General features: G+C 43.3%; 1 protein-coding gene across 3 annotated transcripts in view; it reads left to right on the top strand.

Annotated features, from left to right (window-relative positions):
* Positions 1 to 5,092: 5,092 nt before the first annotated feature.
* LOC106562446 (nuclear factor of activated T-cells, cytoplasmic 3) overlaps positions 5,093 to 25,119 on the top strand; it is an 83,407-nt gene continuing 63,380 nt past the window's right edge. For 2 of the 3 annotated variants that reach the window (XM_045689318.1, XM_045689317.1), the window contains exon 1: positions 5,093 to 5,564. In XM_045689318.1, the coding sequence (XP_045545274.1) occupies positions 5,474 to 5,564 (91 nt within the window). In that variant the 5' untranslated portion in view covers positions 5,093 to 5,473. Of the gene's footprint in view, positions 5,565 to 12,594; positions 13,116 to 25,119 lie in introns of those variants that run through there. The other variant, XM_045689319.1, reaches the window with a different exon arrangement.

Here is a 25,119-nt window from a genome sequence, read left to right as displayed (position 1 = left end):
TCCTGCCATTTGCTTTCTTGTGGTTCTGTATTTTAATACAAACAAGCAGGCCTAAAGAACATCCTTTAGAATTCAGATAAAATACACCTGAAATAATCCTGTCTTCTCCATATTTAGAAAGTTAGAAATAGGCCTCATTCCTCATCAATATCATCAATATTTAACCCATATAATGGCTCATGTCAGTCAAGGTGATGCATTGAAGTTGTGCAGTCTGTGTACTATGCTATGCAGAAGCTCAAGCCTCAATCCTTGAAAGAGAGCGTCACATACCTCTCTCACCCACAGGACAAGTGAGGGGGTAGAGGGTTTATTTTTTCCCTCACAACTTTCTTTACGAGAACTTAATATCGTTAACCACATCCACACCCTCCCACACAATTTGTGTACACTGTGTTATTTATCTTCTCCCTTTAAAGGTCATCTGAGAAGATAAGAGGCACACAGGTAACCCGAATTAAGCAGCAACCAGTAGTGGGTCTGGAGACATGCTCTTACAGCAGTAGTGTTATAATGCCTTGGGGTCATGACGATCATATACATTACATACCATACATACCCATGCATTCTGCATTGTACTCATGCAGATGTCAATAAAACAAATAATAACCTACCATACAAAAGAGAATGCATACAAATCCTACTGAGTCAGTGTTTACAGTGTTGGACAGGTTGTGAGGTAGGCAAGAGCTAAATCTGTTATTTACTTTTTAAATCTAATTAGAATATTTTTCGAATATGGTTTATTAAAACTGAACTTTCAAAATAACTTTTGTGAAATAACATCAGGGAACTTAAAGGTTAGTAAATTACGTTATTTCTCTATTTTGGCCACATAACACCCATAATATCAATATTGCAGCTATAAAATGCAGCGATGAGTTTCTTTTTAACCTTTATTTAACTAGGCAAGTCAGTTCAGAACAAATTCTTAATTTCAATGACGGCCTAGGAACATTGGGTTAACGGCAGATTTGTACCTTGTCAGCTAGGGGATTTGAACTCGCATCCTTTTAGTTATTAGTCCAACACTCTAACCACTAGGCTACGCTGCCGCTGCTGTTTGTTGCCTAATGTACGAAAAGAGAGGGTTATGCTTCAACACTGAATTGTCTTTTGAATTAAACTGTAATTTCTAAATTAACTCAACCATGCACTGTCAAGGTAACATACCTATAGCAGTGTTATCAGTATGATCTCAAACTAGTATATTTTGTAATCAATTTCAATTTCGCCAGCTGATGGCATACAGTGAATGTCAATGAGGTTTACATGTAGTGAGTACTTTTGCTTGGAAATTTAGACCACAGGAAATGTGATGTTTTTTTCCGCATTGCTTTTGTGAACTTCAGCGTCTGTACGCCCACGTGTCAAGCAAAAACATTCTCTTGTTTTTTTCTTATCTTTGCTGTATCCGTTATCTTTCACGAATATTCGATAAGAGGATTTTGTGTATGCAAGTGTTCTGTCTCAATGCACCTCAGACAGCTGCAGAAAAATTCATATTTTTTTTATATAGGCCTATATCACTACTGGAATATATTCCCCTAAACTCCACAAATATGTATAATGTCCAGCAAGAGTTATCAATTAATGATTTATGTATTTTCTATAAAGTCATATTCATGTACTTAATGTATTATTGAGGAGAAATGAGCAGTAAATGACATTTCGCTTTGATTTCTGTTGATGTATAACTCCTGTGTGCATATGTCATATAGAGTCAGACATCAGCACTTTAAGGTTTCCATTGTTGAACGATGTAATCCAGTATGAGGGGACATTCAACTGTCCTCTATGATATTATTGGACCTCTCTGGTGTTATTGAACCTCGCTGGTGTTATGTACCTCCCTGGTTTGATCAAACTTCTCTGGTGTGATTAAACCTCTCTGATGTTATTGAACCTCTCTGATGTTATTAAACTGCTCTGATGTTATTAAACCTCTGATATTATTGAACCTCTCTGATGTTATTAAACCGCTCTGATGTTATTGAACCTCTCTGATGTTATTGAACCTCTCTGATGTTATTAAACCACTCTGATGTTATTAAACCTCTGATATTATTGAATCTCTCTGATGTTATTAAACCTCTCTGATGTTATTAAACCTCTGATATTATTGAACCTCTCTGATGTTATTAAACCGCTCTGATGTTATTAAACCTCTGATATTATTGAACCTCTCTGATGTTATTGAACCTCTCTGATGTTATTAAACCTCTCTGATGTTATTAAACCTCTCTGGTGTTATTGAACCTCTCTGATGTTATTAAACCTCTCTGATGTTATTAAACCGCTCTGATGTTATTAAACCTCTCTGATGTTATTAAACCTCTCTGGTGTTATTGAACCTCTCTGATGTTATTAAACCTCTCTGATGTTATTAAACCGCTCTGATGTTATTAAACCTCTCTGATGTTATTAAACCTCTCTGGTGTTATTGAACCTCTCTGATGTTATTAAACCTCTCTGATGTTATTAAACCGCTCTGATGTTATTAAACTGCTCTGATGTTATTAAACCTCTGATGTTATTAAACCTCTGATGTTATTAAACCGCTCTGATGTTATTAAACCTCTCTGGTGTTATTGAACCTCTCTGATGTTATTAAACCTCTCTGATGTTATTGAACCTCTCTGATGTTATTAAACCGCTCTGATGTTATTAAACCTCTGATGTTATTAAACCTCTGATGTAATGGAACCTCTCTGATGTTTTTTACCGATTGAGCAATTCATTTTTATGATGTAGAAATTCAGATTCTAACTAATATAGCTATGTATTGCACCATGAGGTGCAATGATGTTAGGAGAATGTCCCTGCTTTACATATCTATATTTCTGTATCTTTAACCAATAACTAGCAACTTTTAATGTTGCACTTCCGGTACAACAATCAAAGCTACAACAGTACAGAGGCTTATAGAGAAGGCCCTAAGTGTTGTTCCAGTATAGCTTTGGGTAACAGAGCGGAAATCTGGCTGGGTCACAGAGGGGAAATCTGGCTGGGTCACAGAGGGAAATCTGGCTGGGTCACAGAGCGGAAATCTGGCTGGGTCACAGAGGGGACATCTGGCTGGGTCACAGAGGGGAAATATGGCTGGGTCACAGAGGGGAAATCTGGCTGGGTCACAGAGGGGAAATCTGGCTGGGTCACAGAGGGAAAATCTGGCTGGGTCACAGAGGGGAAATCTGGCTGGGTCACAGAGGGAAAATCTGTCTGGGTCACAGAGGGGAAATCTGTCTGGGTCACAGAGGGGAAATCTGGCTGGGTCACAGAGGGGAAATATTGATACTATCAGGAGGAACAACTCTCTGAGCAGCTGGGTTTATTTCTTACTTATTCTACCATCAGATTTACCCTGCAATAATTCCCAGTAGCTCTTCTTAGCTTTACCAGTTGAATGCCAGTAGTGCGAGGCTCTATCTGAGCTAAAGTTATTGCACTATTTTTGATCTGACATTGCACTCTTGAATTAATATATATATTTATTTATAGTGTGACCGTCAACTTTCATTCACTGTTATCATTTTTAAGCATACATTCAGTTAAAGTAAATATATATATATATTCAGTTAAAGTAAATATATATATATATATATATATATATATATATATATATATATATATATATATATATATATATATATATATATATATATATATATATATATATATATATATATATATATATATATAAGTGTGTACTATAAGAGAGAGCCCTGGAGAACAGGTAGGCATAGTAACAAGGACAGAGATCATTAGAACGGCAGTGTAACTTGTTGGTGACTGAGGGATCTAGAGGTCAAGTGTGCATCGTGTTATTACGGCCCAATCAGTGATGGATTGTCGCCACGAAAATATAATTACAATATAGTTAAGAGAGAAGGGTTGAAGGTTGGCTATAATTTGGTTTAATCTAATTATGCACAGAATGTTTGGCAGTGATACAATTAAAGTGATTGTGAAATCTGCTCAACACGAAAGGGTCAAAAGGTTTACTTGATCTGCCCAGGCCAGAAAAACTATCCATATAGTCTATAGTGCAGGTGGCCCATTTTTATAAATGTTGGACATAAAGGACTGTAAAAACACTAGAAAATCAGCTCCACGTGATTTTAATTTTGGAACTCTGTTTCAAGGTATTCCCACGCATAATAGAGATATACTGTATATGTGATCATATAAAAATGTAAGCAAGGTTTGAAATGTTTTATTCAAGTGGTATATATGTTTGGGCTTCTTGCGGTCAATTCGCGGTCTACAAATGATTTGTAATTATGTTCCGGCCCCCTGAACATCTGCTCAAGAAAAGAATCGTCCCGTGGCTGAATCTAGTTGATGATCCCTGCTATAGGGTACCAGATATATTGAAGTAATCACATAAGCAATGCATTCCAGGAAGGTGTGATGGCCTACTTAGTATAAGGACAGTTTTAAATACTAATGCATATGTCACAGACTTCATCATCGACATGCAAAACTATTGCATAGACCTTGGGGCAGGCAGTCTGTTGAATTCCTATAGCCCAAAAGGCAACGTGAACACAGGACATTTATTTAATTGGAGCCAGCATGGTCCGTTTTTAACTGTAATTGTGTCTGGCAGAGATGTAGGCCAATAGTATATGAGCACCTGCATTCATTCAAAATAGCGATTGAGACATTATAAATGAAAAGTCAAAAGAAAAATTACATAAAATGTGTGATGATCTCAGATAAAGTGTCATTTCATTCTGATTAAATTCGAGTCGGACAACAGTGCTGTACATCTGGATAACTTTATTATATGCTATAATAAGGTCCAGGTTGAGGCAATGAGCTTCAATATGAGATTTAACTACATATCCCAGGAGCTCTTGCCAGCCTTATCCGTGTTTGTGCGTGTGTGTGAGATAAATGTTTACTGTTAATTTCTGATTGTTTATTTAACTTTTGTTTATTATATTTTCACTTGCTTTGGCAATGTAAACATACTGTATGTTTCCCATGCCAATAAAGCCCTTTGAATTGAGAGACAGAGCGTGCGTGCGCTCTGTTGTGTACCCGGGTTTGCTGACGTCACTACTGGAACTGCCCTGTCACGCGCAGTTAGTAAAAGTTGGGATAGAAGGCGCTCCAGTGAGAGGAGTCAGTTTCACCGACAACCTTGTCTGTCTTGTTGACACCAAACAGCGAAACATCTATTTAACGTTCGCAAGGACAAAAGAGTAGACTCGCTGTAGGACAATCAAAAGTTTAACGAGCATTTTATTACCAAACGTCGCCGGGGAGGAATAATAATTTTTGGATTTCTAATCAAGGAAGAAAAACTAGTTCACGCCGATTGCTCGCTACAGTTTTGATTCGTTAAATTAAACACGTTTTCTTGTTTCAGTTAACGTTAGTTCTGTAAATGTTGTGACATTTAAAATAGTATTTTGCATTAGCCGTCGTTCGTGTGACGGGTGAACCCGAGCTGTCAACCCCGATGACTACTGCAAATTGCACTGGTAATGAGGAGCTGGACTTCAGGCTGATCTTCGGAGAGGACGGCCAACAGCAGTCGCTAGGCCCCGCAGGTTAGAATTTTATCTTTGCCGCGAATACCCGGTAAACTTCTCTTGACGTAGAAGAGTGCACAGATGCGATTACTTTGCAAACAGCAAGAACATTGAAGAAGGGGAATTGGTTGCAACAGATTAGCTAATGTGAACAAGCTAGGGAATGTTCTGGCAGCAGAAAGTAGAATAAGTAGGCTAAACATCAACATTAGTATTTTCTATTTTTGTATGTGCAATTACACACTGACTTTCCCACAGTTAAAATATGGGGTTTTAGGAACATGAGTCTAAACAGCAAACAAGCGCGCGACAGCAGCTGTCAAATAGCGGTGTCCTCATGCTAACTAGCTAATTCCCACCAAAAGTTGCAAAACTGTACTAAATAATGTATAAATAATATATTTAAATACTGCAGCACATGCTGAAATGTGTATGTGGCTCCTAGCATAAATACGAATGGAGCTAGCTAGAAATGTATTTCAAAAGACTAGCTTGGCAGCTGAGTAGGTAAGATGGGTAGCTTACGAGAGGACACAGCTGTCAGTTATTCAGACACCTATAGCTTAACAAGAATGCTTTATGCCTGCCTATCAGCTCTACTTGTTTCAAACATTCGCTCCAATCAATCCATTTTATTATCGATTAGGCTTCAGAAAACTCATTGAATCGGTTTGAAACAGCAATGCCATGAGCTTGGCAGTATTGGGAACGTCATATTGTAAGAAACTTTACCATGCATGCATTCACAACTCTTCCATTTGTAATCGAACATGTTAGTAACGTTAGTGGTCATGCAATCGATGTTGTTGATCATAATACTGAATAGAACTTAAAAAGTACAACAATTAGACATAAATAGCAATATAGTGAATGTAATAACATAGTTATTAGTATTACAAGCAAGCAAATATTCTCTATTTTCTGCTTAGTTATTCTAAATTACCTTCTCAGAATTTAAGAGGTTATTACATCAAGTAATATTACTCCCTTTATCTATTTATTTGTAATGCTGATACATTTGTTAGGTGTATGTTTAACTTAGAGTATTTGGTCCGTTGACTATGCATCTTAACAAAACACCATTACAATAATAAACAACACAATAAATTAAACTGAATTAATAAACTGAAACTACATATTTCCCAGTATACAAGACACCGCACAACTTAGTTTAAACAGGTTTTTTTTTGCATAATTTCTTTTGCCAATAGGTCCAAACACATCCAATAACCGTTTGCGCCCAGTTTGCCGGCCACAGTGGCCCAATACAGTATTTAACTTTCACAGATAGAGGTGTGTGTGTGTGTGAGAAGGTGGGGGTTCATATCAGAATCTCAGTGTGACCAGGTGTGCAGAGAAAGAACCAGATCTGTGGAAGTCTGGTGATACATCATGCCACAATATTCTATTTGTGTTTTGTTTGTGTATTTTGGACGGTTGTTTTGGAAACAAGACTAGACAAGGGGTTTAACCATTCTGAGACAAGACAAGACAAGCAAGCTGCCATTCATTCATTCATAACCACAGATCTAGGAGTTCCATGCTATTTCAAAAGCATCTGTCTTTCACATAGCTAGAATGCATGCTTAGATTCTGTGAAACTAAAAGAAGCACAACTGCAAACTGTTTTAATTCAAACCCTAAATTCAGTGTAGGGCGACTGCAACTTACATTTTATCTTGAAAGCTTGTTTACCGGTTTTGATTAAATAGGGCCAATATCTGCAGAGTTAGACAGAGTTAAGCCTAGCTCTGCCCTTTTCATGAAGCTCTGGCAAAACTATGAATCCAAGGCTTGGCTAGTCCTCTCTCCTCCGCAATCAATTTTTCCCTAGATTATAAAGAAGTCTAATTTGGAGACGAGTAGGGAAAAGTGAAAAAAGTGCTTTTGGAATAAGTCAAGGAATAAAAACGCCACTGTGCAAGTGGTTTTAGTCTGGTTGGACTGTGTGCGTTGGCCCGTATGGCTAGTGCCTGTTCACATTAATAACTGGAGTGTCACGCAGAGACACAGAACCAGAGTAACGGTATGGCTCCAAGTTGAATTGCTCTCTCTCTCTTTCTCCTTCCTCCTCAGCCCTAGCCTCACTCACACCAGTCAGAGCTTGCTAGAACATCCTGGAGCACTGCTAGTCATTTTTCAGTCGGTCCTACTCTACCGCAGTAGGTCTTACCTCTGTGTATAAACATGTGATTAAGAAGACTGCACTGTGCCACACTTGGCCTCTTTCTCCACTCACTCACTCACTCACTCACTCACTCACTCACTCACTCACTCACTCACTCACTCACTCACTCACTCACTCACTCACTCACATCACTCACTCCTTCCTTCTCAGCCCTAGCCTCTCTTTCTCCCTCTTTCTCTCTCCTTCCTCCTCAGCCCTAGCCTCTCTTTCTCGTTCCTCCTCAGCCCTAGCCTCTGTCTCTCCTTCCTCCTCAGCCCTAGCCTCTCTCTCTTTCCTCCTCAGCCCTAGCCTCTCTCTCTTTCCTCCTCAGCCCTAGCCTCTCGCTCTCTCTCTCTCTCGCTCTCGCTCTTTCCTCCTCAACCCTAGTCTCTCGCTTTCTCTCTCTCTCTTTCCTCCTCAGCCCTAGCCTCTCTCTCTCCTTCCTCCTCAGCCCTAGCCTCACTCTATCCTTCCTCCTCAGCCCTAGCCTCTCTCTATCCTTCCTCCTCAGCCCTAGCCTCTCTCTCTCCTTCCTCCTCAGCCCTAGCCTCACTCTATCCTTCCTCCTCAGCCCTAGCCTCACTCTATCCTTCCTCCTCAGCCCTAGCCTCACTCTATCCTTCCTCCTCAGCCCTAGCCTCTCTCTATCCTTCCTCCTCAGCCCTAGCCTCACTCTATCCTTCCTCCTCAGCCCTAGCCTCACTCTATCCTTCCTCCTCAGCCCTAGCCTCACTCTATCCTTCCTCCTCAGCCCTAGCCTCACTCTATCCTTCCTCCTCAGCCCTAGCCTCTCTCTATCCTTCCTCCTCAGCCCTAGCCTCACTCTATCCTTCCTCCTCAGCCCTAGCCTCTCTCTATCCTTCCTCCTCAGCCCTAGCCTCTCTCTATCCTTCCTCCTCAGCCCTAGCCTCACTCTATCCTTCCTCCTCAGCCCTAGCCTCACTCTATCCTTCCTCCTCAGCCCTAGCCTCACTCTATCCTTCCTCCTCAGCCCTAGCCTCACTCTATCCTTCCTCCTCAGCCCTAGCCTCACTCTATCCTTCCTCCTCAGCCCTAGCCTCTCTCTATCCTTCCTCCTCAGCCCTAGCCTCTCTCTATCCTTCCTCCTCAGCCCTAGCCTCTCTCTATCCTTCCTCCTCAGCCCTAGCCTCACTCTATCCTTCCTCCTCAGCCCTAGCCTCACTCTATCCTTCCTCCTCAGCCCTAGCCTCTCTCTATCCTTCCTCCTCAGCCCTAGCCTCTCTCTATCCTTCCTCCTCAGCCCTAGCCTCTCTCTATCCTTCCTCCTCAGCCCTAGCCTCTCTCTATCCTTCCTCCTCAGCCCTAGCCTCTCTCTATCCTTCCTCCTCAGCCCTAGCCTCTCTCTATCCTTCCTCCTCAGCCCTAGCCTCACTTACACAAGTCAGGGCTCTCTAGAACAACCTGGAGCACCTCTATTTCCTACATTTGTATTTATTTAGTTTCTTGAACTGTTCTGTTATGACAGTTGATCACAGAGTATTGTAATGTTAACAGCTATTATGTGATTGTATTTATTTAGTTTCTTGAACTGTGCTGTTATGACAGAGGATCGTAATACATAAAAAAAAAAAAATGTATTTTATAATTCCCCCCAATTTCGTGGTATCCAATTGGTAGTTACAGTCTTGTCTCATCACTGCAACTCTCGTATAGACTCGGGAGAGGTGAAGGTCGAGAGCCATGCGTCCTTCGAAACACAACCCAACCTAGCCGCACTGCTTGTTGACACAACGCACATCCAACCCGGAAGCCAGTCGCACCAATGTGTCAGAGGAAACACCGTACACCTGGAGACCTGGTCAGCGTGCCCTGCGCCCGGCCCGCCACAGGAGTCGCTAGTGAGCGATTAGACAAGGATATCCCTGCCGGCCAAACACTCCGTAACCCGGACGACGCTGGGCCAATTGTGCGTTGCCCCATGGACCTCCCGGTCGTGGCCGGCTGCGACAGAGCCTGGGCTCGAACCCAGAATCTCTGGTGGCACTGCGATGCAGACCGCTGCTCCACCCGGGAGGCCCTGAGGATCATAATGTTAACAGCAATTATGTGATTGTATTTATTTAGTTCCTTGAACTGTGCTCTTATCACTGTTCATCACAGAGGATTGTAATGTTAACAGCAATTATATGGTTATTAATAAAGTAACTATGAACCCAGAGAAATAGCCCAGCAGACTTCCATCCTCTCAAATAGAACAGTACCTTAGTTACAGGTAGTGACAGACATGTTATTCTCAGTCACTCTCTGAATCCCGTCAGTTAGGTATGTAGTACCCAGCTGTTTGTTTACATAGCCTAATTGAATAGTAAACGTTAGTGTAAGAACCATTGAGAGAAAACATATGAGCCTATGTAGTCTAGACCCACCCCATTTCTTAACTTTTCAGTCTGTCCTACTCTACCGCAGTAGGTCTTACCACTGTGTATAAACGTGTGATTAAGAAGACTGCACTGTGCCACACTTGGACTTTCTCTTCAAAGGCTTTATTCGCATCGGAAACGTGTTTACATTGCCAAAGCACGTGAAATAAACAAACCTGAGAAGACACAAAACAACATCAACAAAAAAGTACTTGAATTTAACAGTAAATATTGCATTGTTATATTATCAGCTATTTACAGTGTTTTAGCAATGTGCCAAAAGTTCTAGTACGAATAGTAGGGGAAGATAAATAAACAGATTAATATTAGTGGTATATCCACTGGTTGCCCTTTGATCAATGGCAATGGGCTACACATCTTGCTGATGAGATTGCAAACTGAGGTATTTTGTCTAACAGATATAGGAGTTTATCAATGTTTGATTTGTTTTGAAATTCGTTGTCATTGTGATCTGTGGGAAATATGTATCTCTTATGTGGTCATACATTTGACAGGAGGTTAGGAAGTGCAGCTCAGTTTCCACCTCATTTTGTGGGCAGTGTGTACATAGCCTGTCTTCTCTTGAGAGCCAGGTCTGCTTATGGCAGCCTCTCAATAGCAAGGCTATGCTCACTGAGTCTGTACATAGTCAAGGATGTTCTTAATTTGGGGTCAGTCAAAGTGGTCAGGTATTCTGACTCTGTGTACTCTCTGTATAGGGCCAGATAGCATTCCAATTTGCTCTGTTTTTTGGGTGAGTCTTTCCAGTGTGTTAAATGGTCATCTTTTTGCTTTCTCATCATTTTGTTGGGTCTAAATATATTGTTGTCCTAGAGAAGAGTCCCCTCAGCCAGCTGGTACTGGGGCTCTGTTCACAAACAGACTCCACAGAGCCCCAGAACCAGCTGGCTGAGGGGACTCTCCTCTAGGTTAATCTCTCTGTAGGTGAGGGCTTTGTCTCTTTCTCTCTCTCTCTCGTGATTTGTTGTTCAGGAAATGCAGTTCCCTTTGAAGTGAGGCATTCCAGTGAGTGCTGTAGTAAAAGGCATTAGCCTAACTCAGTCAATGCTGAAGGGTTTTCCCCCACTACTGTAGGCCTACAACGGTGTTGAGAGGGAAAAACATGGACTAATAAGTCCTTCAAATGGAATAACAATTTGACAGAATGCTAAACTCTACTGCCAGGATTAGGCCTAGGCTGTAGTCTAAAGTAGCAACCTGTCATTTTGACAAGGTTATTAATTTAAAGGGTAAGGGCGTATTCACTTCTCACTGAAACTCAAGAGTAGTGGGGATAAACTATAGATATACTGTAATATGGTCCTTTTTCCCCCTTATGATATTTAAGAAACAAACTGTTACTCTTTTTCTATCCCTACATGGTAGCTCGTGTGCTCATGTGGTATTGAGCGAGGCTGTGTACAGTGAAAAGTGAAGATGTAACACCAAACCTTTTAGGAGCCTTTTGACCCTGTCTGCCTTCTCATCCTTCCCAACTGTCATGGCCGTATGACACAAAAGCTGTCATAGAGAAGGTGGCTGGAGGTAAGAGGTGGTGTCAGTGAGGTGGCTGCAGTCTAGAGGTGGTGTCAGTGAGGGCCCCATTAGGTGGCAGTCTAGTGGTGGTGGGAGTGAGGGCCCTATTGAGTGGCAGTCTAGTGGTGGTGGGAGTGAGGGCCCTATTGAGTGGCAGTCTAGTGGTGGTGGGAGTGAGGGCCCTATTGAGTGGCAGTCTAGTGGTGGTGGGAGTGAGGGCCCCATTAGGTGGCAGTCTAGTGGTGATGGGAGTGAGGGCCCTATTGAGTGGCAGTCTAGTGGTGATGGGAGTGAGGGCCCTATTGAGTGGCAGTCTAGTGGTGGTGGGAGTGAGGGCCCTATTGAGTGGCAGTCTAGTGGTGATGGGAGTGAGGGCCCTATTGAGTGGCAGTCTAGTGGTGGTGGGAGTGAGGGCCCTATTGAGTGGCAGTCTAGTGGTGATGGGAGTGAGGGCCCTATTGAGTGGCAGTCTAGTGGTGGTGGGAGTGAGGGCCCTATTGAGTGGCAGTCTAGAGGTGGTGGCAGTCTAGAGGTGGTGGCAGTCTACAGTGCCCAGACATGCCATGTGGGCTTTAGATGGCAGTGCAATGACAGAGGGGGAGTGGGGCCCCCCCCTGTTGTTAAGGGGAACAGGGAAAGGTTCTTTCTCGCTCGCTTTCCTTTCTCTTACCCTTTTTTGTCTTATTTTTTTCTCTCTCTTCTGGTCCTTTTTCTCTCACATCCGGTGGCCTGTCTGGCAGCACCACCTCAGAGCTGTGCAAGCCTCAACAAGGACCATGCATGCTTCCTTTCTTTTTTCTTTTCTCCTCCCTCCCTCCCTCCCTCCCTCCCTCCCTCCCTCCCTCCCTCCCTCCCTCCCTCCCTCCCTCCCTCCCTCCCTCCCTCCCTCCCTCCCTCCCTCCTCACCCACGAAGGATATGGGAGACCACCAGTTATTTCCATCTAAGAGAGAGCCTGATCCAGACTAATGAAATCTCCAGATGCTGGCAATCTTGGCGTAAACTAACTGTAATCAGGTTTGATTTGGCGTAAGCTAGTACATCGGTTGACATGTTGGTATGTTGTAGAGTGGAATTTGTACAGAGTTTGATGTTGTAATGTAGTAGTATTGCATCATAGCTGAAACCCAGTGAAGAAATCAACTAAGTGACAGTCCGTCATTTTTTTGGAGGAGATCTGTTGCTCTTGACTTTTAGTTTGTTATTGTGCTTGCCCCAGCTTCATCTGTCTGGACGTGACTCCTGGCTCTGTCTGTCTCAGTCGTGGGAAAGACTGAAATTACATCGCTCTCATGGTGGACTATATTGGGCTCTCAGAGAGAGTGGTAGAGGGCAGCAGGCGGCAGGTTTCAGACAGCTCTGTTAGATCAGGAGTCCCCCAGCAGCAGGCAGGTCTGAAGCTGTCCAGTCCACAGAGCAACACCGCTTCACCGTTAACGTTTAACGGGAGCTAGGAGCGGAAGAATGTTGTGCGCCACATCAACAGGTGAGTGACTGTATGTCCGACTCCCAGACTCTGGCCAGCTGTGTGTGTTGTGGGGGTGTAACCGGCTCAGATGAGGGACTGTGTCTGTGTTGCAGGACCCTTATCAAGTGTGTCTGGAAGACTAACAATGTATCAAGTTATAAATTACAAAGCATTATTTCTCTAATTTGTGGAGTTTTCCTATGTTTGTGAAAAATTAGTCACAATCAGGCATATAACCAAGGTTAAACTGAGTGGTGAAGACTTAAAGCTGCAATCTGTAACTTTTTGGGCGACCCGACCCAATTCGCATAGAAATATGTGTTTTTGAGCTGTAATTCTCATTGACAGCAAGTCTAGGAAGCGGTAGATCTGTTCTATGTGCGCTATTTTTATGCTTCTCGTTCGTAAGTTTATTTTTTGCGTATTTCACATTCAGTTTTGTACACCAACTTCAAACAGCTGAAAATACAATATTTTTGCTTATGGAAAATATATTTCACAGAGATTTAGATGGTACAATGATTGTCTACACTATACTTGCTTGTTTTGTCTCATAAACTGTAATTAGGCTAACTATTAGAAATTTAGCAACCAAGAAATGGCAGAGCAATTTCTGCATAGTGTACCTTTAAACATACTATGACCACTTAACACTACAGTCTCAACTGCTGTGTGTTGTACTCTATGCAGGACTCCACATGTTTAAAGTACATTAGGTATTTGGGGCATACTGTAGCCTATCTCTGTTCAGTGGAGCACACAGCTTAGAGTGAGAGGGCTTAACAGTTTGGTAGCCAGCAGTGAACCCTGGTTGGATTCGTTAACATTGAGGATATGTGGGCTAGTTGGCCAGGTGGGTGCCCCAACCCCTAACCCTCCAGAGTGGACAGTGTGGAGCTGAGCTGAGGGGGTCTGGTCTGGAGGAGCCCTGGTCTGGAGTGATGAGAGAGACGTTTGTTTCCCAGGGCGAGGCACGAGCAGCTATGTGTGGCATCTGTCTACTTTAAATTTAGTGTAACTGAAGCTACCACTGGCCATGCTACACTGTATCAACATGCGGGGGAAGAAGAGAAAGTTGTTGAACTCTTGCATTTAGTTTTCCCCCTCCCTGTCCCTCTTTGAAGAGGCGGGGCATAGCTGTATTGCACTGGTCTCAGTAAGAGCTGCTGCTACTGAATCCCAGTTTATTCTAGGCTGTGCCTGTAAGCCCTGTTTTAGTCAGTGGCGACTCTGCCCCATCTGTTTTGAGCTCCACCTTTCTATAAAAAAAAAATACTTTTTGGGGAGGATGCCTGTTTTGTATGTTATTGTGACATTAATACGTGTCACATATCAGTTTACAAACAATGTACAACAATATATACAAATAAATTGAGTTAATAAAGCCGCATTCAAACTTGGTCTCGTTTTTGCTTTCTTGAGTAAGGCAGCTCCAAATACAGGTGTTTCAGCCTAGCTCAGTGCTTTCTTTGGTGGTGGGGCAGCCAGCGGGAACATATATGGAGCGTAGGGGTTGGTAATGTTCTCTAGTTGCGCCGTGATTGGCTCCGTGTTCTGTCACTCATGGGGACACTACATCACCTCCAAATCTAAGGGTAGAGCTTGAAAATTCAATCCCCTTGGGTGCTGCCATTGAGTTACATTAGAAGTGCCCATCCAAGAAGGCTCAAGGTCATTGGCCACAGATAAAATGACGTCAAGTCACGTTATATCTACAGCAGCTTTGATTGGACTGTCAACATCATACTTTGAAAATCTTAGTTAGCAAGCTAGCAGTCATCATCATGAATCAAGTCAACCATCTACTGGCAAATCCTTTTTAATCCTTGTCATATGAAGATAAATAATGAAGAGAAATTATAGTTAAAATGTATCTGTGCTCATCGGCCATTTAACATAAACATTACACAGCAAGTTGGAAATCGCAAATTCAACAATGAGTGTTTTGGAAGGAATTAGTGCTTAACTACAAGCATTGCAAAGCAACCACTAGCCTGCTCTTCAGTGGAGTGGGTGTGTGGTCTGGGTTTAAGGGTCTCTTTTTCCAAGATTAAAAGGATAGATATTCAACCATTGGCCATGGTGTCAATCCAGCATGTCTTCTGTCGTGCTCAAAACAACTGGAAACTCAGAACTGGGAAATCTGTTTTCAGTGAGTTCAAGACAACTGGGAACTCTGAGAAAAAAACGAGGTCCAACTGGGAAAATAGGTTTTGAACGGTCATCCAACTCGGAATTGAATGTCCGGAACTCGGGCCTCTTTCTAGAGCTCTGACCTGAAGATCACTGACGTCATCATGATTCGACCTTGCTTTTTTCAGAGTTCCCAGTTGTCTTGAAAGCACCATAAATCCAGAGAATGCCAGACTTTGATGACAAAGTTTGATGACAATTTTCCCACGAAGGACCGCTGAAGTTAACTAAAAAAAACATTATAAAAGTTTTGTTTTTCACAAAATGTGGGAAAGTTTGGGCTTGTGAACAATTTATGACCTTTCAACTTATTTTGATATGGTTTGATGTGGGTAGCCTGTTGATGAGTAACACTTTGTGATTGGTTGGGGAAATCCATGCTATTTAGGCCCTACATTTCAGTGGAGTTAATTTGCGTAACATAATGATGCAAGCCTTCTACAACTATCTGTGTAGTGTCTAGTGGAGAGGGTGCCTTTGGTAATTAAATTAAAATAGCCTTGACGAAGCTAATGTGAAATATAAATGTCAGTTTGTCTATCTACCCTCTGGCATTTAACATGGCCTTGTGGGTGTGCAGAGAAACATCTCGGTGAGTGTGCAAGGGTTCCCTTCCACTTCACAAGCCCCCAGACAGAGGCAGCACGGCCATATCTCCACCCAGGGACACTGCACTTCCTTCTTACGGTCCCAAAGGTCCCCTCCACCTCTTCCTTCTCCACTCCATGGTTGCACAATTTACTCTCAGGGCCAGCAGCTTACTGCTGCTGTTACAGTTGTGTAATTAACCTGAGAGGAGGAGGGACATCATCACTAGGGACTGTGACTGGGGAGGAGAGGGGAGTGGAGGAGAAGGATATTACATACATTATTATGATGATATGACATATTATATTCCTATTATACTGTATGATAAATAATACATATTATGATATGAGTCTGTTAAATGTTGTCTCAGCCCAGAGACCCTAAAGGATGCTGAGTTAGTGAAGGACTCCAGATGCAGTAGGTCTTCATCTTCTCAGCTCCACCTTCAAGTTGTTTTCCAACTGACTGTGCGTTGAGTTTTATTTATAGGAGACAAACAAATATTGTAGTTGAAATTCAATGTGTTACTTAGCACTAAGAGGTGTGCACACATTCTGGGGCCACCCCATCCTTTCACACTGTATTTGGTAGTTAGTTCATATATCTATTTAGATCAGTCTCTGCTCTTTTCCAGACTCACAGTTTGCAAATGTCAACCCAGATTTCTGTCATGTGCACAGTCAGTTTTACTCTCACTCCCACACAGTATTTCTCTGCTCTGTCTCCCTTGCTTTTACTCCTCCCTCTCTCTAGCTCTCCCCCCGTCTTTCCCCCCTCCCCCCTCTTTCTCTGGATCAGGCGTATGCACAGTCAGCGCGGACAGGCATATTGTTTAAATGTCACCCTGGCTAGGTTGTGCGGTGAGCAGAGCAGTAGCCACTGATGTTATCTATCTGCCCTGGGTTATTGCAGGCTGCTGGGCTGTGTTATTGTCACTACTGCATTCGCGGCTCAAAGGACAATCATCTAATGTACTGTAGCTAAGGGTCACCTCTCATACTGCCTGACCACTGTTAACCCATGGATGCAGCCTGGGTAGTTTGACAGTCAGTGACCAACCACGGTTGGCTGTATGAAGCCTATTGGTACATAGGCAACTGGATAAATATATGTGATGTGAAAAATAGAAATACCTAGGCCTATATAAAAAAAAATGTAACATAACATTTCTGCAAAAGGGAATTCCCTGTCTTATGTGACTAATATTAACTGATTAAATAAGTGAACTAAAATGAGTTTAAATGCTATAGTAGGTAAGTCCAGTAATAATAACATCAAAGTCCCGCCAGTGCTAAGCTACTATCCTGTCAAATCATCTATCAAATAAATGGTAGATTAGGCCTACCTAGAGCTGTACTGCACAAGTTATGTACAGCCCATCACTAAATGGAGCGGCAGGTAGCCTAGCGGTTAGAGCGGCAGGTAGCCTAGCGGTTAGAGCGGCAGGTAGCCTAGCGGTTAGAGCGGCAGGTAGCCTAGCGGTTAGAGCGGCAGGTAGCCTAGCGGTTAGAGCCTTAGGCCAGTAGCCAAAAGGTCGCTGGTTTGAGTAAAATCTGTCAGTCTGTCGATGCGCCCTCAAGCTGGACTAATATGGCTGACCCTGTAAAACAACACATTTCACTGCACCTATCCGTTGTATGTGACAATAAAACATCTTTAAAACAAAATATTTAGCTATTTTCTATTTCTATAACTCCTTTGCTCTTTTTGTCTCTGTCTCTCTCCCCCTTCTCTCTTTCCCTCCCCCTCTCTCACACACATAGCTGACATAGAGTTCAACGGGAGGTTTGAGGCATCCCCTTTCCTCCCCCTCTCTAGTCAGCATTGAGGGCCACAGGTGGAGGCCAGGCCAGCCCTACTAACACTACAATACAGTACAGTATGCGTGCCGTGTGCGTCACAGCCTCTGTGTTTAGAAATGGGGGCAGGTGGCCAGCCAGTCAGCCAGCCAGTCAGGCAGCTCAGTTGTTGGATAGGCGGAACAGAAAGGAAGTAATTAAATGTGTTGTTCAGGGAGTCACTATTGTCTGATAATGATGACGTATCAAATCAAAGGCATTATTTGACCAAACTCCAAACCATTGAATAATGGTTATAATTGTCTAACGATGTCTAATTGAGCTATTACAGACGGTAATAGTTATATCATTAAAAAGCTGCTGCAAAATGTTGAGGGTAGATAGATGGCCTTTTACTATAGTAAGGAACAGAAATGATGAGCTAGAAATGGACTGTTCTTTATGTTATTTCAGAGGTACTTGGATGGCTAATAGTACTCAATGCAAGTCCTGCTTCAGTCAATGAGTCCCCCACTGTTCCAGCCCCTGGCTCTGTGTTAGTCAGCAGCTCTTGAGGAGAGTAGAAAGGAGAGCCAGGCCCTGTACAAAGCCCAGTGTGCAGGGGGTCTAAACAAAGACGTGTGTCTAATCAACCTGCCTGGATACACAAAGGGAACCCAGGGTTAGGTTACTACTGTTACCTCCAGCCCTCACACACACTGACTGAGCCCTGTGTGGCGCAGGTGGCTCTGGAGGACAGGTAGAGTGCACGCACCCTACCGTTCAAAGGTTTAGGGTCACTTAGAAATGTCCTTGATTTTGAAAGAAAAGTCTTTTTTTTTTTTTCCTTTTTTTTACTATTGTAGCTGGAAACTGATTTTATGGAATATCTACATAGGCGTATAGAGGCCCATTATCAGCAACCATCACTCCTGTGTTCCAATGGCACGTTGTTAGCTAATCGAAGTTTATCATGAAAAATCTGCCGTTTCCAGCTACAAAAGTCATTTATAACATTAACAATCTTTACACTGTATTTCTGATCAATTTGATGTTATTTTAATGGACAAAAATGTTGCATTTCATTATAAAACAAGGACATTTCTAAGTGACCCCAAACTTTTGAACGGTAGTGTATGTACGCACTAACGCATGCATGAGCGCACGCACACACAGCACAGAGAAAAAGGGTAAATGAAAGAACAGTTCATGGTGATGAATTTGTCACCAGAGAAAGAGAGCAAGAGAGAGGTAGAGCGAGGCAACAAGAGAGTGGTAGATCCCCTTGCTATAACCGGAGGCTGTTTCTTAGGACATGATGTGTGTCAGTAATAATGACCGGATGACCCTGACCCACTCCAGGGCAGGGTAGACCATGAGGAGAGCCTGTGCCGGGGAAGGAGAAGAGGCGTGGGCAGCCAGACCAGTGAGAATCCCCAGGGCTCCAGAGAAGGTGATGTCGGAGGCAGGTCGAGACCACCGAGGAGGCCTCTTAGCTGGCTGCCCGTCAGGTTGCCTGGGGATGTTGGAGAATGCAACATGGATGACCCTGGGGTGTGTCACGGAGAAGCCTATCCTACATCACCTATAGCAAAACTTCTCTTTAACTCCACTGCCAGGCGATTTCCAGCTATTATTAGCTTAGGAACAGCAAAGCCTCTTAGGGCTCTTTATTTAACCAGATCGGCAGTCTGATGTGGGGGCACTTTAGTTGTGTATGACGCAATCCTCTTGCAGCCTGTCAGAAGTGGAGGAGAGGAGAGGAGCAGGGGTCTCAGTTCAGGCCAGACCAGGAGTAGAGTAAAGCAGCTGTGCTTTCTATTCATTGTCTGGTTAGATTATGAGATGTTCAGATGAGATAAAGGAGAGTTTTCAACTCATCTGACCTCATGTCTTACCAGGAACTTTTCCAGAGGACTGACTCATATCTCGTATGAGGCTCCGTCAATGTCATAAATCATAGATCCATTAATTCAACCTTTGAGCATGTGGGTTGGTGTGTGTGTGCACGTGTGCACGTGTGTGTGTGTGTGTGTGTGTGTGTGTGTGTGTGTGTGTGTGTGTGTGTGTGTGTGTGTGTGTGTGTGTGTGTGTGTGTGTGTGTGTGTGTGTGTGTGTGTGTGTGTGTGTGTGTGTGTGTGTGTGTGTGAGGGAATTTTAATTATAGTTTGTTGACATAATGGTTCTAAAACAGGGACAGGAGGGTTGTGGTCATGTTGACCAGCTTTCTTAGACCTGTCTGATCCACATGCATCCCCGACTACCCTCTCCCCCCTCTCCTCCTCCTTCCCCCTCTCCTCTTCGCCTCCTCCTTGCAACTCTCCTCCTCCTTCCCCCTCTTCTCCTCCTGAGAGCAGGTGGTTGGGGTCTGACACCCCCAGGGGAGCCCCCTCGCCAGGTATTCAGTGGCAGTCCACTGGGCTAATCTGGTCTCAGAGAGGGGTGTGAGCCAGGGCATCTGGTCCACTCCACTCCTCCCTCCCCATGTCTATCCCCTGCCTCCCCCAGAAGTCCCCCCCTTTCTTCTCTCCCTCCCCCTTCTGTCTTTTTCTCTCAACCCTCCCCCCTCTCTGTCTGTAAACTAAACCGTGGCATTAACAGGAGGGTTTCAGATCAGTCATCTGAGGAGGCTGGCGGAGCTTGTGGAGAAAGAGAGTTTCAGATCAGTCATCTGAGGAGGCTGGCGGAGCTTGTGGAGCAAGAGAGTTTCAGATCAGTCATCTGAGGAGGCTGGCGGAGCTTGTGGAGAAAGAGAGTTTCAGATCAGTCATCTGAGGAGGCTGGCGGAGCTTGTGGAGAAAGAGAGTTTCAGATCAGTCATCTGAGGAGGCTGGCGGAGCTTGTGGAGAAAGAGGGTTTCAGATCAGTCATCTGAGGAGGCTGGCGGAGCTTGTGGAGAAAGAGGGTTTCAGATCAGTCATCTGAGGAGGCTGGCGGAGCTTGTGGAGAAAGAGGGTTTCAGATCAGTCATCTGAGGAGGCTGGCGGAGCTTGTGGAGAAAGAGGGTTTCAGATCAGTCATCTGAGGAGGCTGGCGGAGCTTGTGGAGAAAGAGGGTTTCAGATCAGTCATCTGAGGAGGCTGGCGGAGCTTGTGGAGAAAGAGAGTTTCAGATCAGTCATCTGAGGAGGCTGGCGGAGCTTGTGGAGAAAGAGAGTTTCAGATCAGTCATCTGACGAGGCTGGCGGAGCTTGTGGAGAAAGAGAGTTTCAGATCAGTCATCTGAGGAGGCTGGCGGAGCTTGTGGAGAAAGAGGGTTTCAGATCAGTCATCTGAGGAGGCTGGCGGAGCTTGTGGAGAAAGAGAGTTTCAGATCAGTCATCTGAGGAGGCTGGCGGAGCTTGTGGAGAAAGAGGGTTTCAGATCAGTCATCTGAGGAGGCTGGCGGAGCTTGTGGAGAAAGAGAGTTTCAGATCAGTCATCTGACGAGGCTGGCGGAGCTTGTGGAGAAAGAGAGTTTCAGATCAGTCATCTGAGGAGGCTGGCGGAGCTTGTGGAGAAAGAGAGTTTCAGATCAGTCATCTGAGGAGGCTGGCGGAGCTTGTGGAGAAAGAGAGTTTCAGATCAGTCATCTGACGAGGCTGGCGGAGCTTGTGGAGAAAGAGAGTTTCAGATCAGTCATCTGAGGAGGCTGGCGGAGCTTGTGGAGAAAGAGGGTTTCAGATCAGTCATCTGAGGAGGCTGGCGGAGCTTGTGGAGAAAGAGGGTTTCAGATCAGTCATCTGAGGAGGCTGGCGGAGCTTGTGGAGAAAGAGGGTTTCAGATCAGTCATCTGAGGAGGCTGGCGGAGCTTGTGGAGAAAGAGGGTTTCAGATCAGTCATCTGAGGAGGCTGGCGGAGCTTGTGGCGAAAGAGGGTTTCAGATCAGTCATCTGAGGAGGCTGACGGAGCTTGTGGAGAAAGAGGGTTTCAGATCAGTCATCTGAGGAGGCTGACGGAGCTTGTGGAGAAAGAGGGTTTCCACATCATAAAACATACACCTAATGAGCTCTTAGACTGTTCATGCAGAGCATTTAGACACACTTTCACTCACATACAGACTGTAGCCAATATGCTGTATACAGTACAGTCAGACTTCACAGGCCTTTCCAATGCCATGTGGAAGTAGGACAATGATGAGACTTTTGACAATAGCTATGTTTCATCAGATTGGCGACCGATTTTCATGTGAATGTTCTAAAATCCACATTTTCCCATCAGAGATGTTTCCATCAAATTGACTTGTTGTGAGTAAAAGGCTGTGAGTGATGATGTAGTGCAAATAAAAATTACTTTTGAGATTAAATTCTCATGTACCGAATGGGTTTCCATCGCATTTTCAACTCTACTGATGGTTTTATCACAAAAAATGTTGCTTTTTGTAGCGAAAGTGCCCCAGGGTTTCCGTTAGGAAAATGTGGTGCCGGACATTTGACCGGCGACATTTTAATTTACCGGACATTTTGAGAAATTTACCAGTCATTTGCATTGGCTGTGTAACCTGATTAGGGCGTCCACCCACGGTGCTCAGAATGACAGAAATAACATTTAGAATATGGTAATTAATATTAACAAAACAATAATGTGGTCCTTCTTAACAAATTCTGATGTTCACTTTGAACATGTTAGAATAACATTTACTTTTCCTCAGCCAACAATTTGAGTAACAAACAGCAAAATCATTGCCTATGTCAATCTACTATAGTAGAAAAGTTTAGGTTACCTATTCTATTGGTCAGCTTGTCGAGAAAGAAATAGCCTATTCCAAACCCACTCTGGGACAGTTGTGGGACGATAAACTAGTATACCTAGACTACATACAAAAAAAAACATTCAAATGCAATGAGTCAACAGATCAGAACGTTTAGCTTCAAATGTTAATAAACTATTATTTCTTCACATTATAAGGGCAGCCATGGGCACAAGGCTGTAGGCTACACGTGAATGTTCATTTCATAATGCAGTCAGCAGGAAAACACCATTGTCAAAAGGGTACTTCACATGTGAACAGTTTCATGTGACAGAGATGAACATATCTGTTAGAAATGTAGAAAGACTGGGAAGGCCCCTATCTGTCGGTTATTGTGATACATTATTTTGTAGACAGTTCTTGATAGAATAAAACAAAGAGCCGTTCATAAGAACCAGAAGATCTTTAATGTCCCACTGTTGGGCAAATTGGATTGAGATCAGATGGCTTCACTGCTTCCTTTGTTAATTAGCTCATGTGTTGTATCTGACTCTGTTCTAGCTGCATCTCTGTCAGTGGTCACAGACAAGACAGGGAGATGACCATTTCTGTCTCTCTCTGTCTCTCTGTCTTGTCTCTCATCATTGAGTGAGTGATGTTAATGAACTGAGCTGGCAGCCTGCAGTGTGGTAGGGTTGAGTATTAATTGATGGCTGGCCATGCCACCTCAATCATTTAGAACAGCATTTAAATGAGGGGGAGATGTACATTTACAACGCAACAGGTGGCACACACACACACACACACACACACACACACACACACACACACACACACACACACACACACACACACACGTACAACACAGTCGGCAGATAGTTTTTTCTCTTTCCAGCAGGCTCTTGGAAACAGAGAATATCCAATAGATCTTTAATAACTGAGGTGTATTTGTGGACCCGCTCTTGTTAATTAATATGCAATTGCAAATGCCTGCCTTGAAAGTAACCCCTTAATATGTATGTATTTGATAATGAATATTTGCAACTTTGCACTTTAAATATCCAGGCAAATGTATTTTGAGTGCTTACTTCTGGCTAATGTAAACTGAATTGTTTTCCACTTTCAATTTTTACCTCCCAATGGATTTCTTTAATGCAATGTGATTCACAAAGTATTGGCCTTTACAGGTTTGTCTAATTCATTTTCTACTGTTGACAATTTATTGAATTGGCGACATTTATTGAATTGGCTTCATTTATTGAATTGTGTGGGAAACTACCAGGGCTGCCCAATCCTGTGCCTTTTGAAGGGTGTTGTCACGATACCAGTATTTCGATTTTGATACCAAAACCAGTTTACTATCACAATACTTGATACCATCACAATACCACAAGGGAAAACAGAAGGCGCATTAGCCAAAGTCACAGAATGGCAGTGGATGTCATTATATTTTGGAATGTATGCATTAATGAGTCAGTTATACAATCCATTTGACTTTGGTAAAAGAAATAACTATCTAACTACATGACAACATAATGGTAATAATTCATTTGAATGGAAAATCTCTAGTCTATTGATAAAGTGGGTAAATCAAGATTTAGCCTACACCTATTTACAATACAGGTGAAATCATATCCAGTAGGATGTGTGCATGCCTTTAGTTATTGAGCTTGTTTTGATGGATTTCATGGGACTGCAGATACAAAAACAATCCATTTGGGACTTATTTTATTGTACTGATCAACAAAATGTGCATAGAAGAAGTAATCTCTTCTTTGATAAAAGTCTGTGCTGTCTCTTTAAGACCCATGATGTCATTCTAACACACACACACACACACACGCACACGCACACACACACAGAGAGACAAATGCTCGAGCAAAAATGATCTTGATTGGGAGAAACTGAGGCGGGGGAGATTAAGTGAATGAATAAAGTTTTTGGTGACAATAAGCTTTGAAATCTGCAATATTTTAGTTATGGTTTGTATACTGCATGTAATCACAAACAAGGTAGTAGGGTAGTGAATTGATGTTAGCTTCAGCTGTAAGCTAGCAAGGAAAGTTTGCCTACAAAGCTGGAAGCTACCGGTAACATTATCTTCTTACATTGTAAAGTGTTGTATTATGTAGCTCTTGGACATTGTTTAGCGAACAGTAATCAACATTTCTACATGCCGTTTAAGCATGTTAACTTCTGTGCAGCGCAAGTGGTGATGCAGCCCAGACTCCCAGTGAGTTCCTCAGGACAGGCTAGTCTAGAGCTAGTCTAGAGCTAGTCTAGAGGCAGCGTACTCTTGTGCTATAAGGGGACTGCACTGATAGACTTGATCCTCTCTCAATCAGTAGACACCGTGAGAAACGTTTGACAGAAGTACCAAAACTAATACTAATTCTAGTACCAAATCGTTTTTCAGCTTCTAGTATCGGAAAAGTACAAACGTTTCAGTATACCGTGCCACACTACTTTTGAATGATTTCTTTTTTTAAACTTGACTAGAAAGTAACGGACCAACACAAAGTAAATGTGTGTGTTTATCCAGATGCTATGGAGAGCAACAGTGTATGACTATCCAGCCTTTGTTAGTGTGTTGTCTTGTCCTTCCTCTGAGGGCTCGGGGGGCGGGTCGAGGCGGCACAGTGCAGCAGGCTGTTGACCCGCTCTGTTGTCCTCCTCCATAGACACACACACACCACATACATTCCGTCTATCTCTCCATCAGTCAGATGCTGTCTCCCTCTGTCGTCACAGGATACAGCAGTCTTGTGACACTGACAGGCAGGCAGGGCCAGTGT

This window comes from Salmo salar, chromosome ssa11 (assembly GCF_905237065.1).
Source record: "Salmo salar chromosome ssa11, Ssal_v3.1, whole genome shotgun sequence".
NCBI lineage: Eukaryota > Metazoa > Chordata > Actinopteri > Salmoniformes > Salmonidae > Salmo > Salmo salar.
Note: the sequence above shows the minus strand (reverse complement) of the source record. Positions and strands in the feature narration are given on the sequence as shown.